The sequence below is a fragment of the Grus americana genome, chromosome 21, assembly GCF_028858705.1.
Source record: "Grus americana isolate bGruAme1 chromosome 21, bGruAme1.mat, whole genome shotgun sequence".
In the NCBI taxonomy this organism is placed as follows: Eukaryota; Metazoa; Chordata; class Aves; order Gruiformes; family Gruidae; genus Grus; species Grus americana.
Genome location: NC_072872.1, coordinates 6,391,330 through 6,410,646, shown reverse-complemented (window position 1 = coordinate 6,410,646; position 19,317 = coordinate 6,391,330). Strand labels below are relative to the sequence as shown.

At 47.9% G+C, this 19,317-nt stretch overlaps 2 protein-coding genes across 6 annotated transcripts in view; one reads left to right on the top strand and one right to left on the bottom strand.

Moving 5' to 3' along the window:
• The window catches only part of PUSL1 (pseudouridine synthase like 1), a 35,361-nt gene extending 29,921 nt beyond the window's left edge, over positions 1–5,440 (bottom strand). For 3 of the 5 annotated variants that reach the window (XM_054849387.1, XM_054849389.1, XM_054849390.1), the window contains exons 1-2: positions 5,208–5,438; positions 3,949–4,006 (exon numbers count right to left, since the gene is read on the bottom strand). In XM_054849387.1, coding sequence (XP_054705362.1) covers positions 3,949–4,006; positions 5,208–5,266 — 117 coding nt within the window. In that variant the 5' untranslated portion in view covers positions 5,267–5,438. Of the gene's footprint in view, positions 1–3,948; positions 4,007–5,207 lie in introns of all 5 variants that reach the window. The other 2 variants (XM_054849391.1, XM_054849392.1) reach the window with 1 other exon arrangement.
• A 2,546-nt stretch (positions 5,441–7,986) lies between these two features.
• ACAP3 (ArfGAP with coiled-coil, ankyrin repeat and PH domains 3) overlaps positions 7,987–19,317 on the top strand; it is a 97,744-nt gene continuing 86,413 nt past the window's right edge. Inside the window, exon 1 of the mRNA XM_054849649.1 lies at positions 7,987–8,249. Within this exon, the coding sequence (XP_054705624.1) occupies positions 8,203–8,249 (47 nt within the window). The 5' untranslated portion in view covers positions 7,987–8,202. The remainder of the gene's footprint in view (positions 8,250–19,317) is intronic.

The window sequence follows — 19,317 nt, the reverse complement described above, 5'->3', positions numbered from 1 at the left end:
AAAAAGCAACAGAGAAGATACAAGACTAAAAGAGCAGGTTTGTCCTCCCGTGTGCTCAGAGTTCACAGGTCTCTGCTCCTTTCCTCAAGCCTCAGAGCACGCAAACATCCTTCTCTTTAGCAGGTGTTACAAATGCTGAAATCTTGACTTGGCACCTGCTGGAAGCCTTTCACTGAGCCAGATCTCATCCGTTTTCATTTAGTCTTTACTCCCCAGGTCAGACTCCTTCCAGATTCTCCACAGCCTCTCCATATTCCTGGAGCAGCAACAAGCATCCCTGGGTGTCAGTTTGTACCTCTAACACCCTGCAGAGCAGTGATGCAGGGGAAGGTATTATTTGCATTCAGTAGATCTGTTCTGCTAACAGGTTTCATTCACTAAGCACTTCCATATTTTGAATCACGCTGAAATTTCCACTGTTGTGTGCCAGAATGATATGGATCCACATTCCAGATTGCTATTATTACTCGCAGCTCTGTTCTCTTTTCATTCTGTACAAATGCCGGAGAGGCGAGATAGAGAACAGGCCCATTAATGTAGATCACCTATGGTGGGAAAGCAAAAGTTCATCCACTTCTCTCCCTGAAGTCTAAATAAAAAATTCTCAAGATATGCAGCCATCTACCTCTACATCTGGGAACCACAAAAGGAACCTGTGAAATCAATTGTGGATGGGTGTGTTCAAGAGAAAGCGTGCATTAGGGATGTTTTGGAGAAATAATTGTCTATTTTTCTTTCACAGCAGCTGGAGCGCATGCTGGTTTCATCATGCACAGACACAAGAGATTGCACTGCGTTACTGAGGATGCCGCACGATTTATAACTTGCCGTGTTCTAATAAATAATAACATGCAAGCTTCTGGTTGGAAGTCATCACTGCCTCACTGACTCAATGGGTGCTATGTCAACTGAAACTAATTAAAAACCTAACTCACTTTTAGTGGAATAGATAAAAGTTGAAATGAAAGCCAGGAAGAAAAAACTGAGAAAGTGGCTTCTGCCAGAAGAAAGGGTTTCCACAGCCATCTCCTACGCTACTGAAATTATTATTATTCAACAGGGGTTGAAGATGACAGTTCCCTGGGTCCATTTTCCTTTCTCTCTTTTTTTTTTTTGGGGGTGGGGGGGGGGTGGGGGGTGTGTGTGTGCGCGCAGGAGCTCGTACCAAAGCTGCCTTGCATAGTAAGGAGTTTGTGCCTGTTCTCCTTCTCTCCTTTCCTACTCCCCCTTTTCCTTTCATGAGGAATAATATCTGGCTTCAGCACAAGGCTGCTGGCCAAAGCAGAGCTTTGTGCGGGGAAGAATAGTTTTGGGCAGCGTTTACCAGCACAATGGGAAACAGCACACTCAGGAGATGGTTCAAAACAAACATGAAAGGGAACTTAATTCTGTAGGTCCTAGCAGGCCTCGCATATGGTGCCTGTTAGCACAGGCAACAGCTACTCGCTTTAGCAAAAGGTGCTACACAGGAGATCTTCCTTTACAGGAGGGACATTTGTAAGAATTGAGACTACGGCGTGAAGTCCTGCATCTTCTAAGGTTCCACAAGGAAGTGGAGGGAGCCACGTCACAGGACTCAAACTTCCCCATCTGGGGAAACAAGGTCTGGAATTTTGGTTTGGACCCATCACTAGCAAGCTGGAGTTTTGAGTGCTTCAAGACAAATGTGTTGTCTCCAAGAAAGAAAGAAAGCATTGTCTGCAAAGATCACCCCCCTCAAAGATATATTTAAAGCTCCTTCAAATACCTACATCTGTCCCCAAACTAAAACAAGTCTCCATTTCCTCCAGACAGGCCTGGGGCTCTGTTACGTAGCAGCGCTGAGGACTACAAAAGCTTCCATGTCAGGTATGATACAGTGCTGTACGGTGACAAAGGGTTATAGACAGGTCTTCTGCTCAGCCCCAGCCCAGCAATTTCACCTTATCCCGCAGAGGGCTGTGGGACACACATACAAACCAGTCCATTGCACCTTTATTGAAACACAAGGTCTACACCTCACAGGTTATTTGCTTGCCTGTAACTGTAAACAAATGTCTGAACATATTTAGACTACAATAAGGATCTCATTACAGATTTAATTTTGCCCTTCCCTTCAGATGCCTTCCTGACTTTGGAAAGTTGTGAAGTTCAAGGCTGCACAGAAATGGAGGAAGATAAATTCCTACAGGCCCCAGAAGTTTTCTATTAAAGCTGCTTTAAGACTTCCCATGTGGTTCTAATAGACACAGCCCTGCTCAGCAGTGCCCAGCATCAATACCACCACATGAAAGCAAAGCACATATCCCAGAACTGGCCTGCAAAGTGCTGATACTGTGAAAAGACAACACCAAATAAGTTTATCTTTTTCTTTTTTTTCCTTCTTCTTCTTTTCTCCTTTAATCACCCATCCTACCCATTCGTCTGTTAAAACAAAGTTGCTTGGATAATGCAAAACAACTGCTGGGCTCACCCAAAGTCCGGCGCCTGGGGCTGAGACACTGGATGGTTCGGAGGATTAGATAAATGAGATAGAAAGTCCTTTGGGGCTCTTCTTTCAAGATCTGCACAATATTTATACACTTTCTCCACAATGGTCTCAGGCAAGAAGCCATACAAATACACCCTGAGAACTCTTATTCAAACCATAATTCATCACACTTTCCCTCTGCAGGCTGCTTAGCAAGAGCGTGCAAGAACTATCACCCTCGCTCAGCAAACCAAGGCACAGCGTGGAAGTATCGTGGCCATGATCACAGAGCCGCTGGGTGGGACAGCAAGCCTGCTCCCAGACCAGCTCTTCAACAGCTTTACTCCTGCCCAGCACCGGGACTGTAGCTAATGCAGGCAGAGTACAGGCTACCACAAAACAAGCATGGTGGACACACCACCTCCAAACTGGTACAGTTTGTGATCTCCGGTTAGACAGTCTGACCAAAACCAAGAACCGAATAACAAAAAGGCATGATCTGACCTAAAGCAATGAGTTTCCACCTCTTCAACAATATTTTATCTTCTAAATGGGCACAAGCGTCATTTCGACCTGCATCATGCTTCTAAGACAAGAGAGAAAAATAACGCAGCTTCCTTTTGATTCCTGCCATGCAGAAGAACACAAGATTCACCAGAACTGCTCAAATAAACGCACAGCAACAGCAGCTTGTAATTAAATTACACTAACTTCCAGGTGTGCTGAGCATTTACCCTATGTAAGTGACCCACTCTCTACTCAGTGGTGCAACAGTTAGGCCTTTTGCACTCCTGTTGCACACTCACTCCAAGCCCAAACAGCACTTGAGTCTTGAAAGACATTCTTACACACTGGGAAATCCCTGGGAGCAACACAGGAACAACAGCAATGACAGGATCGTACCTTTTTTCCCCCCGGCATATTAGAAGAACACCAGAAGAATGGAAACTAAGCATTTCTTTTTCTTCAGAACAATAGATATCCTGCTATACCTTTTTCTGTGTCCAAAACCATCTATCAGAGACATCCTCTCCTGGGAGGATGCAACATCTAGTTTCTAAATCTATAAAGGACTTAAACATGAACTAGAAGCAGAGCAGCTAAGCCTGCTCAGAACTGAGGCAGCTTGAAAAACAGGTGGAGGCAAAGTCTTAAGTGCTAGGGAAGCTGGCACGCCTAAGTACCTTCAGGTGGGCCAGCAGGTGCTGGGGTTCTCACAATCATAGTTCTGGACTCAGATGCCTCTATTTCAAGTCTTATTGAAGGATTCACGTCTTTTTCAGGATCAGGATCTTAACATCTCTTGATTTCACCCCGACTTATTTCACCAACCTGCATACTGACATCATTTCTAAAGCACTTTGACACTCCATAAAAGACACTTGCATAGTTCTAAAACAATCAATATAAAATAATATTTATCCTTGACAATATCTGTAGCTCAACAATGTGACCTTAGAAGTTTCATTTTAATGGCAATTTGATTAGCAAAGACCTACCTCCAAATAATTCTGGACTCCAACTATTGACTGATCATTCGAAGTCTCCATAACCCCACTGCAGAGCAAAACAAACACAATAGTTATTGATACATGTCAAGATCCAAGGACTTGACACAGAATCTACCAACACATCCACAAGTTAATGGGGGACAGTCATCAAACTGTTTGCTGTTGAGTGACCTGGACCTTTTTACAGAACTTGTAGGGACCAAACACTTTGATGAATGGACAGGAAAACAGATGCAGCGGTTATTTGCAAGAAAGGAGGCTGGAAATAAAAATAATCTTTCAAACGTTACTCTCTGGACTAGCCCTTCACATGGAGGCTGATGGGAAGATAAGGCAGACAAATTACACTAGAAAAGAGTTTACAGATAAAACCATTTCAGGGCCAGGAGGCGGTTGCCAGTTGCAGGTCCCTTTCTTGCAGGCCCTGTGGATGTCAGAAAGGGGCTACAAGACCATGAAGATGGTTTACGATGAACTTCCTTCTCCACTACAGAAATCACAGCCATTCACAAAAGCTGCCGAAGTGCGGAGAGTTATGTCCCGAGGCTAAACCCGATCTACCTGTAACTACTTGGAGTAATTTAGGTCAGTACCCACAGTGACACAGACCATGCACTGCAAAGAATTGTGGGTTTTGGCACATGATGGTATTATTCTGTAAAATCCTCGTGAAGATTGGCACAATTTCATGAGTTGGAGCTGCACAAGTTCTCCCACTCACTTTGTGTTTTTTTTTAATGTAAACAAGCCCAGCTATACACGTGGGACATTTAAGGCCTGGGGAAACCCAACCTCAGCTATCCTGCCGGACACACAGCCCACAGACCACTTCACCTGCATCTCTCGGGCAGCGCACAGGTATCTGAACCGCTGAGACCCGGCCACACCGCCGGGTGCCCAACAAACCACCACCACTGCAGGAAATACAGCAACTTGTCCACCCACCAGCCTGAAATCACAAGTTCCCTGCCTCCTCCGTCCTTTGATGTTTTCTCTTTGCCCATTTTACGCATTTCCTGGCCAAACCATCCCCTTCCTAACACTTATATGCAGCAGCAGAGTCCAGCTCTCTCTCTGCTCTCACCTACTCAGCAAGGGATTTATCACTTACCAAGAGCATTGCACTCGCCCATCCTTTCCCCAACCGCCTCCTTGTAGCTCTCCCACCTCACCCATGGCGAACCGCCCCCCCGGGCCGCTGGTTTACCTCCACCGCAGGAGGCTGGCGAGGCAGCAGAGGCACCTACCTATATTTAGTGCCAAAGTACTGAAAGAACACTAGGTATCGGGCTGGGGGAGAAACCATTTTTGCTGCCTACGGCCCCACGGCCGAGGCTCTAGGTCCGGCGCGGCGGGCACCCCGGCGTGTGGCTGGCAGCAGGGGGTACCGGGGGAGCCCCGGGGCAGGCGGGCGGCCTTCCCGCCTCTCTGCGCGGACAGGGCAGGGCCAGGCCGCACCGCCCCCTTCCCTCAGCCGGCTTCCCCCCGGCGGCCCGCCCAGCACCGCCCGCTTCCGCCGCCGCCGCCGCCGCCGCCGCGGCAAGCTCCGGCCTGTGGCGGAATCACCGAGCCCGGCAGTGGCGGGGCGCAGTTCCCGGCCCGCTGGGGCCTGGCTCCGCTCGCCGGCAGAGCCTCCGGGCCCGGGCCGCGGGGGGAGGCGAGCGGCTGTGGGGCCGCTGCCTGCGGCCTAGCCCGGGCGGTTCTCTGCTTTGGCCTGGGAGCGCCGTGCTGGGGCTGTGCGCCTCCTCTCTCCGGTGCCGGGGACACCGCACCCTGTCTAGGAGGTTTTCCTTCTGCCTGGAGGGAAACCGCGTGGCTGAGGGTGACCCAGGCGGTGGCCGAGGGAGCAAACCCCTCTGGAATCCTGGGCTCTGTCCTCTGGGCTGCTCTTAAGTTTTACTGCAGGCAGCCGTCTTCTGGCAAGTGGCTCTGCTTGCCTTCCTGCTCGTCCTTAGAGCCCCCCCGAGCTGGACTGACTGTCGGTTTCTGATGGGAACTGATCCCTTGGGCCCTTCTTAGCACAGATCGGGGGGCTTCAGTCACCCCCTGAGTCAGATGAACATGTAAAAAAATTAACACTCAAAGCGCTAAAGCAGGAAAAAAATGATTTATGGGCCAGAAGTTTATGGGGTGAAGACCAGATGCATGGCACTAGCGTGATGAGCGGCCCCCCCCCCCCCGCGCTCTCCTCTCCTGTGCGAGGGTTACTGGCGAGTTTGGGATTGTCGAGTCAAGGGTTCTGGTTTCCCAACCTGCAGTGAACCTGCCCCGCGTGAAACTGCTCCCAGCTCTGCCAATGGCCACGTCAAAGTCCCCGCAAAAACCAGCACAGGCGTTTGAGGCAAGCCTGCGTTCATCCGTTTCAGCCTGCCTACGAAAGGATGCGTGCAGGCTAGCGCTTGCTGAGGGTAAACAACAGCTACAGGGACAAAAATAGACTAAGATAGCAATAATAAAGGCTGCAGATGGGTTTTTTGTGACAACGTTCTGTATTTTAAAATCTTCATTCGTCTTTCTAAAACACTGAACTGCAATATCTGGATGTAAAATGGCTAGCCTAAAATCAGTATAAACAATCGCCCAACGCATTAGCAAAACAGGGAGAGCCACAGAAAAATCCCTGGCCCCCTCATACAAATCTGAGATCTGTTTTGAATGGAAAAATCCAACCAGCTTTCAACTCGCACAATGGCATCCAGACTCTATTATAATGAAACTGATGAATCTCAGCTTTGAAGAGGACGGTAATTTCTAATCCCTGAGCTTGTGCGTACACATGCAGGCAGGAACATCCGCATGCTTTCATCTCTGCTGGAAGAACCAAAAAAAATAAAAATTGTAGTGATTTGACCTTTAGGAAACCACATAAAATAGAGGCCACAAGAGGTCACCTTGCCCCTTCTCCTGGACCGAAGGCTAATTCCTTTTCCTGCGTTCATCAGAATCCTCCAGCATCTGATAACCGTGTCAGACTTTTGCTCGCACAAAGATACTGAGAAATCAAGGAGGTCTGGAAACTCAGCTGGACACGGGAGCCTGGCCTAGAGGTGAATCTCAGCTGTAGTTTGTGTACAGAAATGGCACTGAATATTTATTTCATCTCATTTCATCACAGTTCTGTCCATGGCTGAGGTAAGGCTTTATCACAACATTTTATCATGGATTCAGATGCCCCTGGACCTAGTGTTTGTCCGACTCCTGGGTTTAGTTTAGGTCTGTATTACACAAGATGCATTTTCTTTAAAACGTGGAGATTTACACTTAAAACGTGGAGATTTACACTTCAGGCCCTTCTCTCAGTCTGAAATTCATAAAAAACTTGAAGTGAATGATGCGGTTTATACTCTTTTTCTGTCTGTGGTGCTTGATGGGTGCAGGATCAGAACTAAACCCATTGTAATTACCCTCATTTACGCATGCCACGTTATATTGCTCTGTCCTGCAGCAAACGTGATCTGTTCAGCTAGACCCACGAGCCCAGATGTCTTCCTTCCTTGGGTGATTACATTGGCTTCAGAGGAGTTACCGCAGATTTACTGCATGGCTGATGGCAGCAGCAAATCCACTGCGCACAGAAAATTAAAAACTAGATTAAGCAGTAACAGGATTGATGCCAATCCTTTTGACACTGCCGCTATAGAATCGCACTGCGTGCCCCGGACAGTTTGGTTTTTTTCCTACAGTGCACACAACCTGGTGGCAACCCTACGTGCAAACGACGGGCTGCACCTCCGGCTAATCGCTCAACCCCACGCAATTAGCGTGAGTTGGTGTACGAGGCGGTGGCCACTGTCACAGCCAGCTCAGCCCAGAAACGCACGCTTCAAACAGTGTCAGGAGCGGCTTCTGAGAACCCGAAAAGCAGAGAGGAGAAAGCACAGCGGAAGGGAACCGTGTTTGCCAGCCTGCGAGGGCACCCACCCCGCCGCCCGCTTGCTCGGCTTGCCCAGGGGCCGGCCCGGGCGGGGACCCGCGGGGCCGACGGCGCAGGGCGGGGGGAGTAGGGGGGGTGGGGTGGGGGCCCTGCCCTCCGCTTCTGCCCAGGGCGGCCCGGCGCTGGGCCCGGACCAGCTCGGCCCTTGGCGGGGCGGCGGCAGCGGCGGCGTCGGGCTCGCTCATCCCCGGCGAGGCGGCGGGCGCGTGTGCGGCGGGCGCGGGGGGCGGGCGCTCGCCCGCGCGTCCTTGGCTGCCGGCGGGCGATGCGCTTCCTCCGCTGAGCGAGCCGCGGGCTGAGCCGGCAGGATGACGGTGGAGTTCGAGGAGTGCATCAAGGACTCGCCCCGGTTCCGGTAAGCGGGTCCCTGCGGCGGGACAGCGGGGCGCAGCCACGCTCCGTTAATCGCTTTAGGCGGCGGGGGGCCGCGCTGAGCCGGGGGGTGTGTGTGTGTGGGGGGGGGAACGACACACGGACACGCACGGACACACGGGCAGGGCCCTGCCGGCTGCGCGCTCCGCCCGGCCGCGCCCGGGCAGCGGTGGGCCGGGGCGGCCGCCGGAGCCGTGGGAAGCGGGGAGCGGGCCCAGCCGACCCCCAGCCCGCCGGGTGCTGGGGTTGCCGCCGGCCTGCAGGGATCGCACCCCCCACCCCCCCCTTCCCCCCTGCACCGCATCCTGCCCGCCTCGGTGCCTCGCTCGGTTCGGACGCTTTGCTGATGAAAACCGACTAATTGCAGCACCCAGCAGGCAGCACAGGATCCCGTTCGTAACAGGGTGAACTGGCATCACCCTGTGGGGATCAGCTGGACAGTGCTGATTTAACCCGCCCAAAGAGCTGGTGCTAAGAAATGCGGTCATTTTCCATGCAGTCACATTCCCATCTCTCGAAGGGTGGATTTTTTTTTAGCGGTCTTGAAGGAATCTGGGCTCTGACAACAAAGACTCCGTCTTGGCTGTGCTGCATTTAAATCAGGCCGTTTCACAAATGCCCAGGGCTGCAGAGGAGCCTCCACGTTCTGGGTACAGATGCTCCATTGTGCCAGGAGCATCCTGGCTAGCTGTCCGGATGGGCTAGGCTGCCCTGATGCTATAAAGGGAAGATCACAGCTTTCACAGCTAACAATCTCCTGCTGCTTTCAATACTGTGCCTGGATGGGGACAGGGGGAAAGAAAGACAATAGCCTGCAGAAGCAAGTTGGTTGGCTCTGTGTGCAGGGGAAAGAGTTATCAAGGGGTCTCTCCTTCCCTGCAGACATTTCTTGTTGCTCCTTCTCAAAACCTTTTTGTTTATTGAATAGAACAGTTTGCATTTTCCTTTAAGTGCATTTAAAAATAATTTATTGGGATGGAAGATTCATATGAGAGGCTGCAGTGGTCTGTTGCTGTGGCTATTCTGAACAATTGTCATTTTGTGTATGTATGCGTGTGGTTGTGTACAGCTGCAGGTAACGCAAATACCTGGGCAAGTGCGTCTTCTTTATCCCTGCATATGGGAATATGTAGGGCTGTGGAAAGGATCCTCCTCCACACATTTTAATTTTAGTTATGTGGTAAGATCCTGCTCTTTCTTGTTCCAAAGCTGGTTCCGAAAGTGTAATGGAGAGTGTCATGTGAGACGACAGGCTGGTCTTATTTGTGGGCCTGGTTGGCATTGGAATCACAGGAGTTTTTCATCAGGAAAAAGTTGGATGCATGGGCAGGTTTGCAGAAGGTAGGAAGCTCCTTCTTTCAACCTCTGCTCACCTAGCATCAATTAAAATTTACCCCTCCCCTTTTTCTTTTTTGACTGTCATTTTATCCTATTGTGCTGCAGAGCATGTGAACTGTTCAGTGGCATCCTTCCAGAGCAGTGACTTCACTGTCCAGATGTCTTGTTCCACATGGCAGTGACCCTTTTCCTGGTGACGTCAAGATTGATTGATATGTTTATTTATTTATTTTGCCTTTGGTGTGTGTGGGCTTCAGGCCAAGTTTCTTAGTATGCAGGCAACATCATTCTGCTCTGTCTGCTCCATCCATAAAAACAAAACAGCCCTCAGAGCACTGTGTTGGACCTTTATCAAAAGCCAGTTATTTAAGCATGGAATTATGAACTATTTCCCAAATGGCCAGACACAGTCTGCCTGTTACAGGGAGAACAAGAGATTAGTCTAGCGAAATAAGCCTATATATTTCAGGAGGGCTGAAATAAACGTAATGAAAATACGTAAACTACAAACACCTCAAACAGTGAGAAAATACTGACATTTGCAGGCCATGGCAAAAAAAAACCCCAAAAGAATAAAATAAAATTCTTCAGACTTTCTCAAAGGATACAGATTTTAACCTCCTTGTATACTCTTCTTCCTCCCAACTCTTTAATTAGTTCTTCTGTTACAATTACTTGTTTGTAATACAAGAGAATCCTTAGATGCCTGTAAGGGACAGGACTTCTTCCATACTGCATGGCAGCGACGCTTACTAACATGTCCCTAAAATCTTACAGCTATAAAATACCATACAAGCTAAACTATATACAAAAATCTAGATAAAAATGAAGTGAGAGAAGGTAACATATAATACACTTTCCCAACAGAAACTGAGACAGAGGTAAAAATTTAATCCAGGTTTCCCAAAGCAGTCCCTCAGCTAGGAGTCACCCTCCCTTTCCTGCTGGCACCTCCGGCTGCACAGAGCGCCTTTGCGCTTCCCAGCGAAGGGTTGTGCCATGTTTTACAATTGGCTTGTTCCCCTCAACGGTGAGCCTTCGAGGTAATCAAATTGTTTTCTGTTTGTTATGCACGGGGAGAAAAAAAAAACAACCCTCCAAAAATATTGCATAGGCATAAACAAACACTGTATTAAGCATCCCATAATAAGGCTACCAAACTAGTCTACTGTAGCCATCAAGTCCAATTACATGTCAAAACACTCCAAATCAATACTCAACATACACTCAATCCATCATTGCTTCCTACTTTATAGGGACCAGTTGCTACAAAGAAAACTTTTTTTTTCTTTTGTAAAATTTTGTTACTTAAATATGTATAAATCTTTAGATTGGTGATAAGCCTTATTTCTGCAAGGCATCTTGTAGAGACATGTATATTCAATTCCAGTAAACAAACATAATTACCTTGAAAGACCAGTTCTAGCACATTTGGATGCAACCCCAATGGATGCTGCGGCTTTCATCTCCCTGCCCTGCAGAGCCCTCTGTTTAACTAGCAGTAGTTTGGGAAATCTAGGAACACGTTTCTGACTTGTTCCGCTCAGGAAGGCAGTGGTCTGGAGTGATGCAAAGAAGAACCCATTACCGCCCTTAGCCTTGCAGATCTGTTAAGCAACAGTGCTAGATGAGTAAATTGGGCTCGTTCTTGCAAAATGGAAGTCCTTGGGCATGCTGCCAGCTCCCAAGTTTACCCTCTACCTTTATTCCCTCCTTGTTCAGGGAAGACTGGCTTGGTACTAAGGGACGGGTAGGGACATCTTTACTCAATCTGGATGCAAATGCACTCTAGGAACAATCGGGAGGGTAAGGGAAGAGCTGGAGCAAATTGCAGAGGTTGGACCAGGCTGTAGCATAGCGCTCTGTGGGTCACAGAAAACCCCAAATGCCTGTGTGGTAATTCCCACAAGGGAGGGAAATAAGCGGTTATTTCCTTAACTAACTTTGCTATTGTAGTTGTTGCTATTTACTAACCTTATTAATCAGATTTGTTGTGAGGTCAGGGTTACCCACTGCAGGGCGGGCTGCATGTCAGTGGGGTGAGCCAGGAGATGCTGTGCTCTGACTGCAGCACAGTGACTCACATGCTGGAATCTTCTCACGAGGAGCCCGTACAGCTACCGTGACCTAAGGGAACAGACAGCTAACAGCATCCCTCCGTATAGATCCAAGCCCCAGGCCACCGAGGAACCTCTGTGCTGCTTAGCAGGAAAAGGAGACCTGCAATTGAGGCACAGCCTACACAAGACCATGCACATGCCCAGATCTGAGGGGTGCCAGTCTTCACCGCCCCCGTGCCTCGCAGCTTCTTGGCAGGCTGTAACGCAGTAGTTCAGAAACTCCCAGGACTCCCTGGAGCAGCTCTGTCATCAGGCGGTGGCCCAGGGACAGAGCCAGAGATGTTTGCTCTAGCAGTGTGCAGCACTGTCTGCACGCTATTGTGGCTCTCATTAGGCAGAGAAAAACGCAGGCATGTAATTCTAGCTCCATGAACGCTGCAAGAAAAAAATAAATTGTCACTTGCCAGGGGAAAAGAAAGTAAAAAAACAAGTACGTTTAGAAAATATTTTCTCACTCTTACTAGGGTGTTTCAAACAGAATGGTGAGAATTAAAACCCTTAGTCAAACTGATCTTGCTAAGTCTGATAACAAGATTGAAATTAGACAAGTTTAAAACTAGCGAAACCAGTTTTAATGCATCCATGCTGTGTGAATGTGTATTAGTGAAGGCCTCTGCAGAAAAAAACTTTAGTGGCTTCTGTGTGATTTGTGTCTATTGACACTGCACACCATTGACAGGCAGTTTGAGGTAAGCCAAACTTATTAGCTTAGGTTACTTAAAAGCAAATTTAAATTCCACCCAGAATGGCCAAAGAAAGAATCTTCATCTGTTTAACTAAATCAGTTTAACAAAAAGAGCACACGCATTGATTTGCAATTGGTTTTTGTTACACAAGGCTTCTTATGTAAGCGAGATCCCTGATACTGATTGCCGTTGCATGAAGATACACCTACATAGAGAACTTCTTTTTCAATCAGAGACTGACTACAGTTGCCATCGCTTGCTGGTTTAGTTGCACGAGAAAGGAGATATTATCACAAAAGCAGCATGATATTATCCATATCAATCATAATACCTGTCTTCATCTATTTATTCTATTTCTTATCTCTTTATCATTGCACTTCTAAAGTTCAAGAGTCTGAAGTATGTAAAAAAGTCAAAGCAAAGATGTCACTGTATTTACTTCCTCTCACAGTACCAGCCATGAGATGCTCTCCCAGTTACAGCAGTCCATCCTGTCCCTCCAGCCCCTACATATCTATACATCAGCGTGGTGCTTTCCGAATGCAGCGGGGATTTGTTTCCTCTCCTGGCTTCCAGCCTCCCTTTTTCAGCATCACTTTAAAGTCACCCCAAGTCAGTAAAGCAGAACCAAATCTGGCCCGTACTGGGGTTGTACCGGGGTATGGTTTATGGTGGGGTCCATCCCTAATCTATTAGGTTGTCTCTTTCCTCCACGTGCGTATTCGTGGCAGCTTGTACCTGATGTGCCATACCAAGACTGTAGTTGTGACAACTCCATCCGAAGGGGCCCCCTTTGCAATCGAAGCTGTTCTTGCGTCAGATGAATCACGTTCACAGCAGATCACAGCAGGACCCTTGCGTGGCACAGGGTTTTTTTCCTCCATAGGTGGTATCACAGAAGTATATGGAAGCAGAAGTCCCATAATCTGAGGTTCCCTGTCATCAGAACTACCATGTGAATCCTGAAGTATTTAGGAAAAAGCTGCAGTCCTTCAGCCTGCATTACTGTGGGCAGATCTGAAGGTATTTATTCAATGTGTAGTCAGGGAAAATCCCCTGGTATGAGAGAACTGACTGGGTGACAACTGAATTGAGATCTCTGGTTTGGCTTCATAAATGATGTTTTATGCCAAATTTTTGGCAAGCAGTTTCCTTAGTAACTTTGAATTGTGAACTGCGTAAGCAGGATGTCCCAAAGAGCCAAGGTTCTGAAGCTAAACCCCCACCAATCCATTCCAACTCTCCAAATCAGAAAAGGATTTTTTAAATTTTTTTTTCCCCAGGATAAAACTGCCAAGACTTAGAAGCAGTGAGTTTGCAGTGGATGTTATTAAACTCTGAAATACAATATCTCAGGCTGCTCATGGGAGTTATAGCTCATACGTTTCACGGTGTAGCGCATGGACAAGGGAAATTTTGATATTTCATAATTTGACTATTGACTTTGTTACTGGCACTCCTGTAACACACCTTGCTTTGTAATAGTATGTGCCCTGTAAGAACATCTGCAAACTTTGGAATGTTGCTAGTTGTCTAACAGATCATTTTCTGAGTTGGAAGTTGCTTGCTTTCATTTTCAGTAGCTGTTCCTCTCTGTTGTCTTCTGCTGGCTGGGATGTAGGTGGCTGCACAGAGTTAAAAATAATCTCCTTTGTCGGCGATAGTCTTCTGACCTGACATTTTTCTCTCTCCCTGGCTCGCTTTCTGGTTGCCAGGAGATAAATGCATGGAGAAAGCTGTTCAACCTGAATGATTTTGCAGGAGAAGTTTTGCAAAGTGTGAAACTCTGGCTGTCACATGCTAAGGGTGTGAGTCTGGACTGCTTTCCCTCAAAACCTTCCAGAGGGCAATGCTACAAGGAACCGTAGACCTCGTCCTGTTAGGATGGCCAAAAGCCACTGAGAAAGCCAAGATCAGGGTTTTGCTAGTTGCTAGTTTTCTAACTGTAATAAAGAATGTAAGAGGGTTAGAAGTTAGATGACAAAGCTTGCTAAAAGGAAAAAAAAAAAACCCCAAAAGCAATAACCCTGTGGTGGAAGAGGGTAATTAGATCCAGAGGTAATGCAGCTGCAAGATGCTGATGCTAGCTTATCTGCGCTATTGAAATTATCTGTGGGAGAGTCATCCATTCCTCCTCAGAGAGTGCCACATGTCTTGATAATTGTGTTTTGCTGGTTGTCTTGGCACCATGCATTGTCTCTGGATTCCAACGCTGGTCCTCGAAGGACTGCAGCGTGGCCAAGTGAGCACGTAGAATAAGAGTTCAATGAAACGTTATTTGGCGTATTCTCATTCGTATGGACTCTAGACAGGCTCCTGTTAAAATGTGTGTTACTGCAAAGCCAGCGAGCTTTGCATTCTAGGGATAAGTCAGAGTCCGTTGTCATTCACTCTGTCAGAGCTCAGGAAGCTGGAAAGGTGCCACACAGCCGGTTTCGTGGAGGTGATGGGAAAGAATGGTGTTGAGCCTTCATCTGAAGGGAACCCAGGCTCTCTGTAGCTAGGGTGGAGAACGGGGAGTTGCTTTGCCACTGGCAATTGTGCGACTGAGGAAAGTCCCTTTTATTCATTTCTACAGCCCCTCTGTTTCATTTTCCTTTGCTTAGGGAGAGGGACAGGATGGAAGGGTCACGCTGTGTATCTGAGTCAAGAGCCTGTGAAGTAATTGATGTTTGTGATGACAAAGCACCTTCGGTGATGTGATGCCATCAGCACTGATGGATTCATCATTTATTTCTGGGGATCCCTTTAGGTAGGACAGTATGGTGTTCCAGCAGTGGGCTCCGAGGGGAGGAGGGCTAGAAAGGAGGGCAATGCACTGCTGCCGCACACACGAGGGACCTTTCCCAGCCCATGTGAGAGAAGCCGTCCATTTACCTTCGGTATGCCTCCCAGAAACAGGAAGACAGTGCAGAGTCCTGGAGAGTCAGGCTGGGTTTTTTTTTTGTCTCAGTGGCATCATCAAGGCTGCTCTCCAGTCTGGTTAGGGAGAAGGGATGCAACAGCATGGTGGAGAATCCTTTGCCTCGAGGAGCTTGGACTGCATGTCTGGCAGCTTTCCCTGGCTGGTGTCCCCTGTGCCAGACAGCCTGAGATGGGAGCTTCTTGCTCGTTATCGATGTTATCAGTGACATAGCCTCTATTAATCTGGGTGCTTTTGCAAAGTTTTGCACTGTCAGTAGGGCAGTTCAGCTTTGACCTATAATCACTGGATAAGGAATAAAGCACTGTCTCATCTGCTAATGCACAGATCAGGGCATTGTAAATTCTGCTACAACTCCTGAGTTAGTTAAATCCGTGCTGGGGAATCTTGCAAGTCCCTTTCCCGGTTAAACGCTATTTTCTGATTTGTAGGGCACGTATTCTGGGGTTACTAACACAGGTACAGTGAGTTGAGAGACCCTGTTCAAGTCACATAGTGGATATAAGGAGGACGAAGACTTTCCGTTTGGTATTAGGGCTTAACAGGGTAACAGATGAACTCAGGATGGAAAGTGTGTGTGCTGGATTATTTGGGGTTAGGAACAGCACTAAGGCTCAGACCTGTAATCAGAGCTACAAGAGTGACTTTGGGTCTGGCCGCAGCTGTCTCTGGGCTGCGTCCAAACTGTCTCACATAGTTGGTCAGGGCAAACACGCATGCCTAGCCCCACTTCGGATACATGGGGCTGGTGGCAGATCCAGTTTCCCCACCGCCTAGCAATTTCCTGTAGCCATTGCAAAATAAGTTTACGTTAATTCCTGAACATAAAAGCCACCTGAAACTGCTAAGCCCGTAAAGCTTCAACTCAGAGCATCCTAAACTGCTCTGTTCTCAAGGGGCAGTGGAAGAGCAGGGATGGGAGAGAGGAATGAAAATCAAGCACAAGAGCTTTGGAATCCCAAGCTTTTCTGAAATGGCAACAGTCCCTTTAAAACGTGCTTTCATAACACGACGAAATTTTGGCCACAGTATTAATTTTTTGCAGCAGGAAAGCCAGTGGAACCATGAGTTTTTCTGGCTTCCTAAGCACTGGCTTTGCTTAGAAAAACAGGCTACTGCTAGCTTTGTAAGTCCGGTTATCTGGGATAAAGAAAAGAGCCCTAGAAACAGACCTGCAATCCAAGTTTGGTTGAATTTTTGGGATAGGACAGAATGTTTCCCTGGAGCCAAGAGTGCTTGCTTGTTTGCTTGCAGTTCTCCTATGCATCAGGGCTATGTTCTGATTTCAGACATTACACACATAGGTTGTTATCTCTTCCTATAATTAATGTGGTTCCTGGCTAATGTAAAGCTTGCTTTAAAAATGGGGCTGGAGGAAAGGAAGTGGAAAAAAAAAAAAAAAGTAGATTCAGCTCTATGCTAACACGATGCCATGCTAACTTTTCCTGTGGGGAAAGGAAGATGAACCAAGAGCAGAATTTGTCCCCTCTTTGACCAGCAATTGCAGACTTGGAGGGAGAGGGGGAAGCAGGCATCACGGACAGTACGGAAGGTTTGAGATTTTTACCTGCCAGTAGCTTTCTAATTGCTTCTTTATCTTCTCTGAGGCACCGCAGAGCCTGCTCCGTTAAGATCTTGGAATGGGCAAGCCAAGCAATGCCGGCTGCAGAATTCCCGGCATGGAGTACGTTGGAGCGCTGGGGAGCTGCATGCCTCGGTCCTGGGCCGAGGGGATGGACTACATGGAGTAACTCGGCCCCGGGGAGATGCGTGTATCTTCCAGGCTGCGTGGAGGTGAACTGCGTCTCTGCTCCCCAGTACACAGCAGCTAGAATGTGAGCTGTCAGCTGCCTTCTCGGTAGGCCCCCCCAGGACAGGGAGCAGAACTAGGGTACTGAGTAATTATTTCTGTGGACTGCGAGGAGGGTGGAGGCTGATTTCCTGCACTCCACTGCATCCATGCCTAGCTGCAGCCAGGCTGGCCCTCAGCCCAGAAGGAGCTGCCCACAACTGCAGTCACAACACCCATCGTGGCTGGCCATGTACCAACAAGGGAAAAACATCGTGCTTAATGTTCTGCCCGCTGCTGTGAGAGCTGCCAGCAGAAAGGGAAAAGTGTTTCTACTTCTGTTGTGACAGGTTAGAAAAGAGGACAGGGTATGCTGGAGACTATTCCTCCAGAAGGCCTAGAGAAGAGTCTTCATGTGTTTCTTCCTGCACGTGCTTGGTGGTGAGGAAACTGGCTTTGCCACCAGTCCCGTGCATATGAGCAGAGCCTGGGCGTGTGTGTATCCACCCTGAAAAGCTCGGTGAGACAACGCTAACGCAGGTCAAAGAAGTAGTGAGTAAGCCACACGTGTTGCTGCTAGAGCTGATTACTCCTCTGAGCCACTGCTCCCAAAAAGAAGAAAACGAGGCAAGATAATTGCCCCATCACAAATCTCTTGGCAAAATGTTCCGTTCTTTGCACTTGGTGGGGTACATGTTTTGGCTTACTGGAGAGGGTTTGTTTTAAAGCAGTGCATCTACAGATCTTTTTATGTTGCCGTCTCCTCTGGCCTCTCATTTTGTAAAGAAGGGAATTCTGTTCAGAGCCTTTGATTTATAGGAAGGAAGGAAGGACCAGAAAAAATTAATGCTTCACCTTATCTGCAGAATTTTACTTTGCTCATATGCCAGGTCTCCTCTTGAGGGAGGTGGAGAACATTCTGTTGCTCCGATACAGTTAACCATCACTTAATTCACTGTGGAATAACACACACATGGTGTCTGGGGGTAATCGTTCTAATACAGAACTTTTACCGGATATAGCAAGGGAATGGCTAAAAAGCAAAGCAGTATATTCATTACAGTGGATTAAAAGGATGATGTCAGAACTCATGGGTGGCACATCCCAGAGTGAAGTGCTCATTCATTCCTTAAATAAGCATAAAGTGGCACAGTCTAAACAGATTATATAATATCAGAGCGTGAGATAATCTGTTCTCTGCATACCCGGTCTGCTTCATCACACTACAGCAAGGCTTACTAATTTCCATACTCTTTACTAAATGCTACTGCTAATAGAAACAGCCTGTGTGAACATGTGTGTAAATGCGTACGTGCACATGCAGTGCTTCCAAGGGTTGGGTACGTCTGCCTGTTGATAAGGTAAGAGGATATTTTATGGGAATAAAATTTAGCTGTATGGCCTGCATGTACGTGCATTCAGATGCACAGAGGTACAGCCATATAGCTTGCAGTCCTTTCTCAGCATCCAAGCAGCTGTGCCAGTCTTTGTTTGACAGTACATAAAGAAGGCTGACATAGGGTTTTGTCTGCTAAATCTCTGACCATCGGGCTGAAAATACGGTATAGTATGTGTGTAGATTTTACAGATATGGTCCACGTATGTAGCTACAGTAAAGTATCCATGGTCATAGGGAGCAGCTAAAGGAGATTTATCTGTACTCCTATGACAAAGAAAATTAGGTTATGCAAGTATACACACTTTGGGCTTGCTTTGAGGCCATTTTATGCCCATGCCCTTGAGAAGAACACCAGCTTAAACATCAGCATGGTCCTGCTCCGTTTGCAATGTTGGGGTAATGCAGAAATCTCCGTAACTGTTTTGACGAGTGGCTGTTGAAGCAGGTCAGTTGTTCCTGCTCCATTCTGGCTCTGTGAAACAATGGTGTTTCCCACAGCTCCGTTTCTTTTCAGAGTATCACCCCTTTGTTCTCTCTGATAAACCCAGGTTTTGGCAGGAAGTAGGATTTGTCCCCGCACCGTGACCTCGCCCCAGGATGTAGGAAACAGCCACTGTGGTAGCACCAACATAGCAAGAGGCCCCTTTCCCTTCCCTTCCCTTCCCTTCCCTTCCCTTCCCTTCCCTTCCCTTCCCTTCCCTTCCCTTCCCTTCCCTTCCCTTCCCTTCCCTTCCCTTCCCTTCCCTTCCCTTCCCTTCTCTTCCCCACGCTTCCCCACGCTTCCCCACGCTTCCCA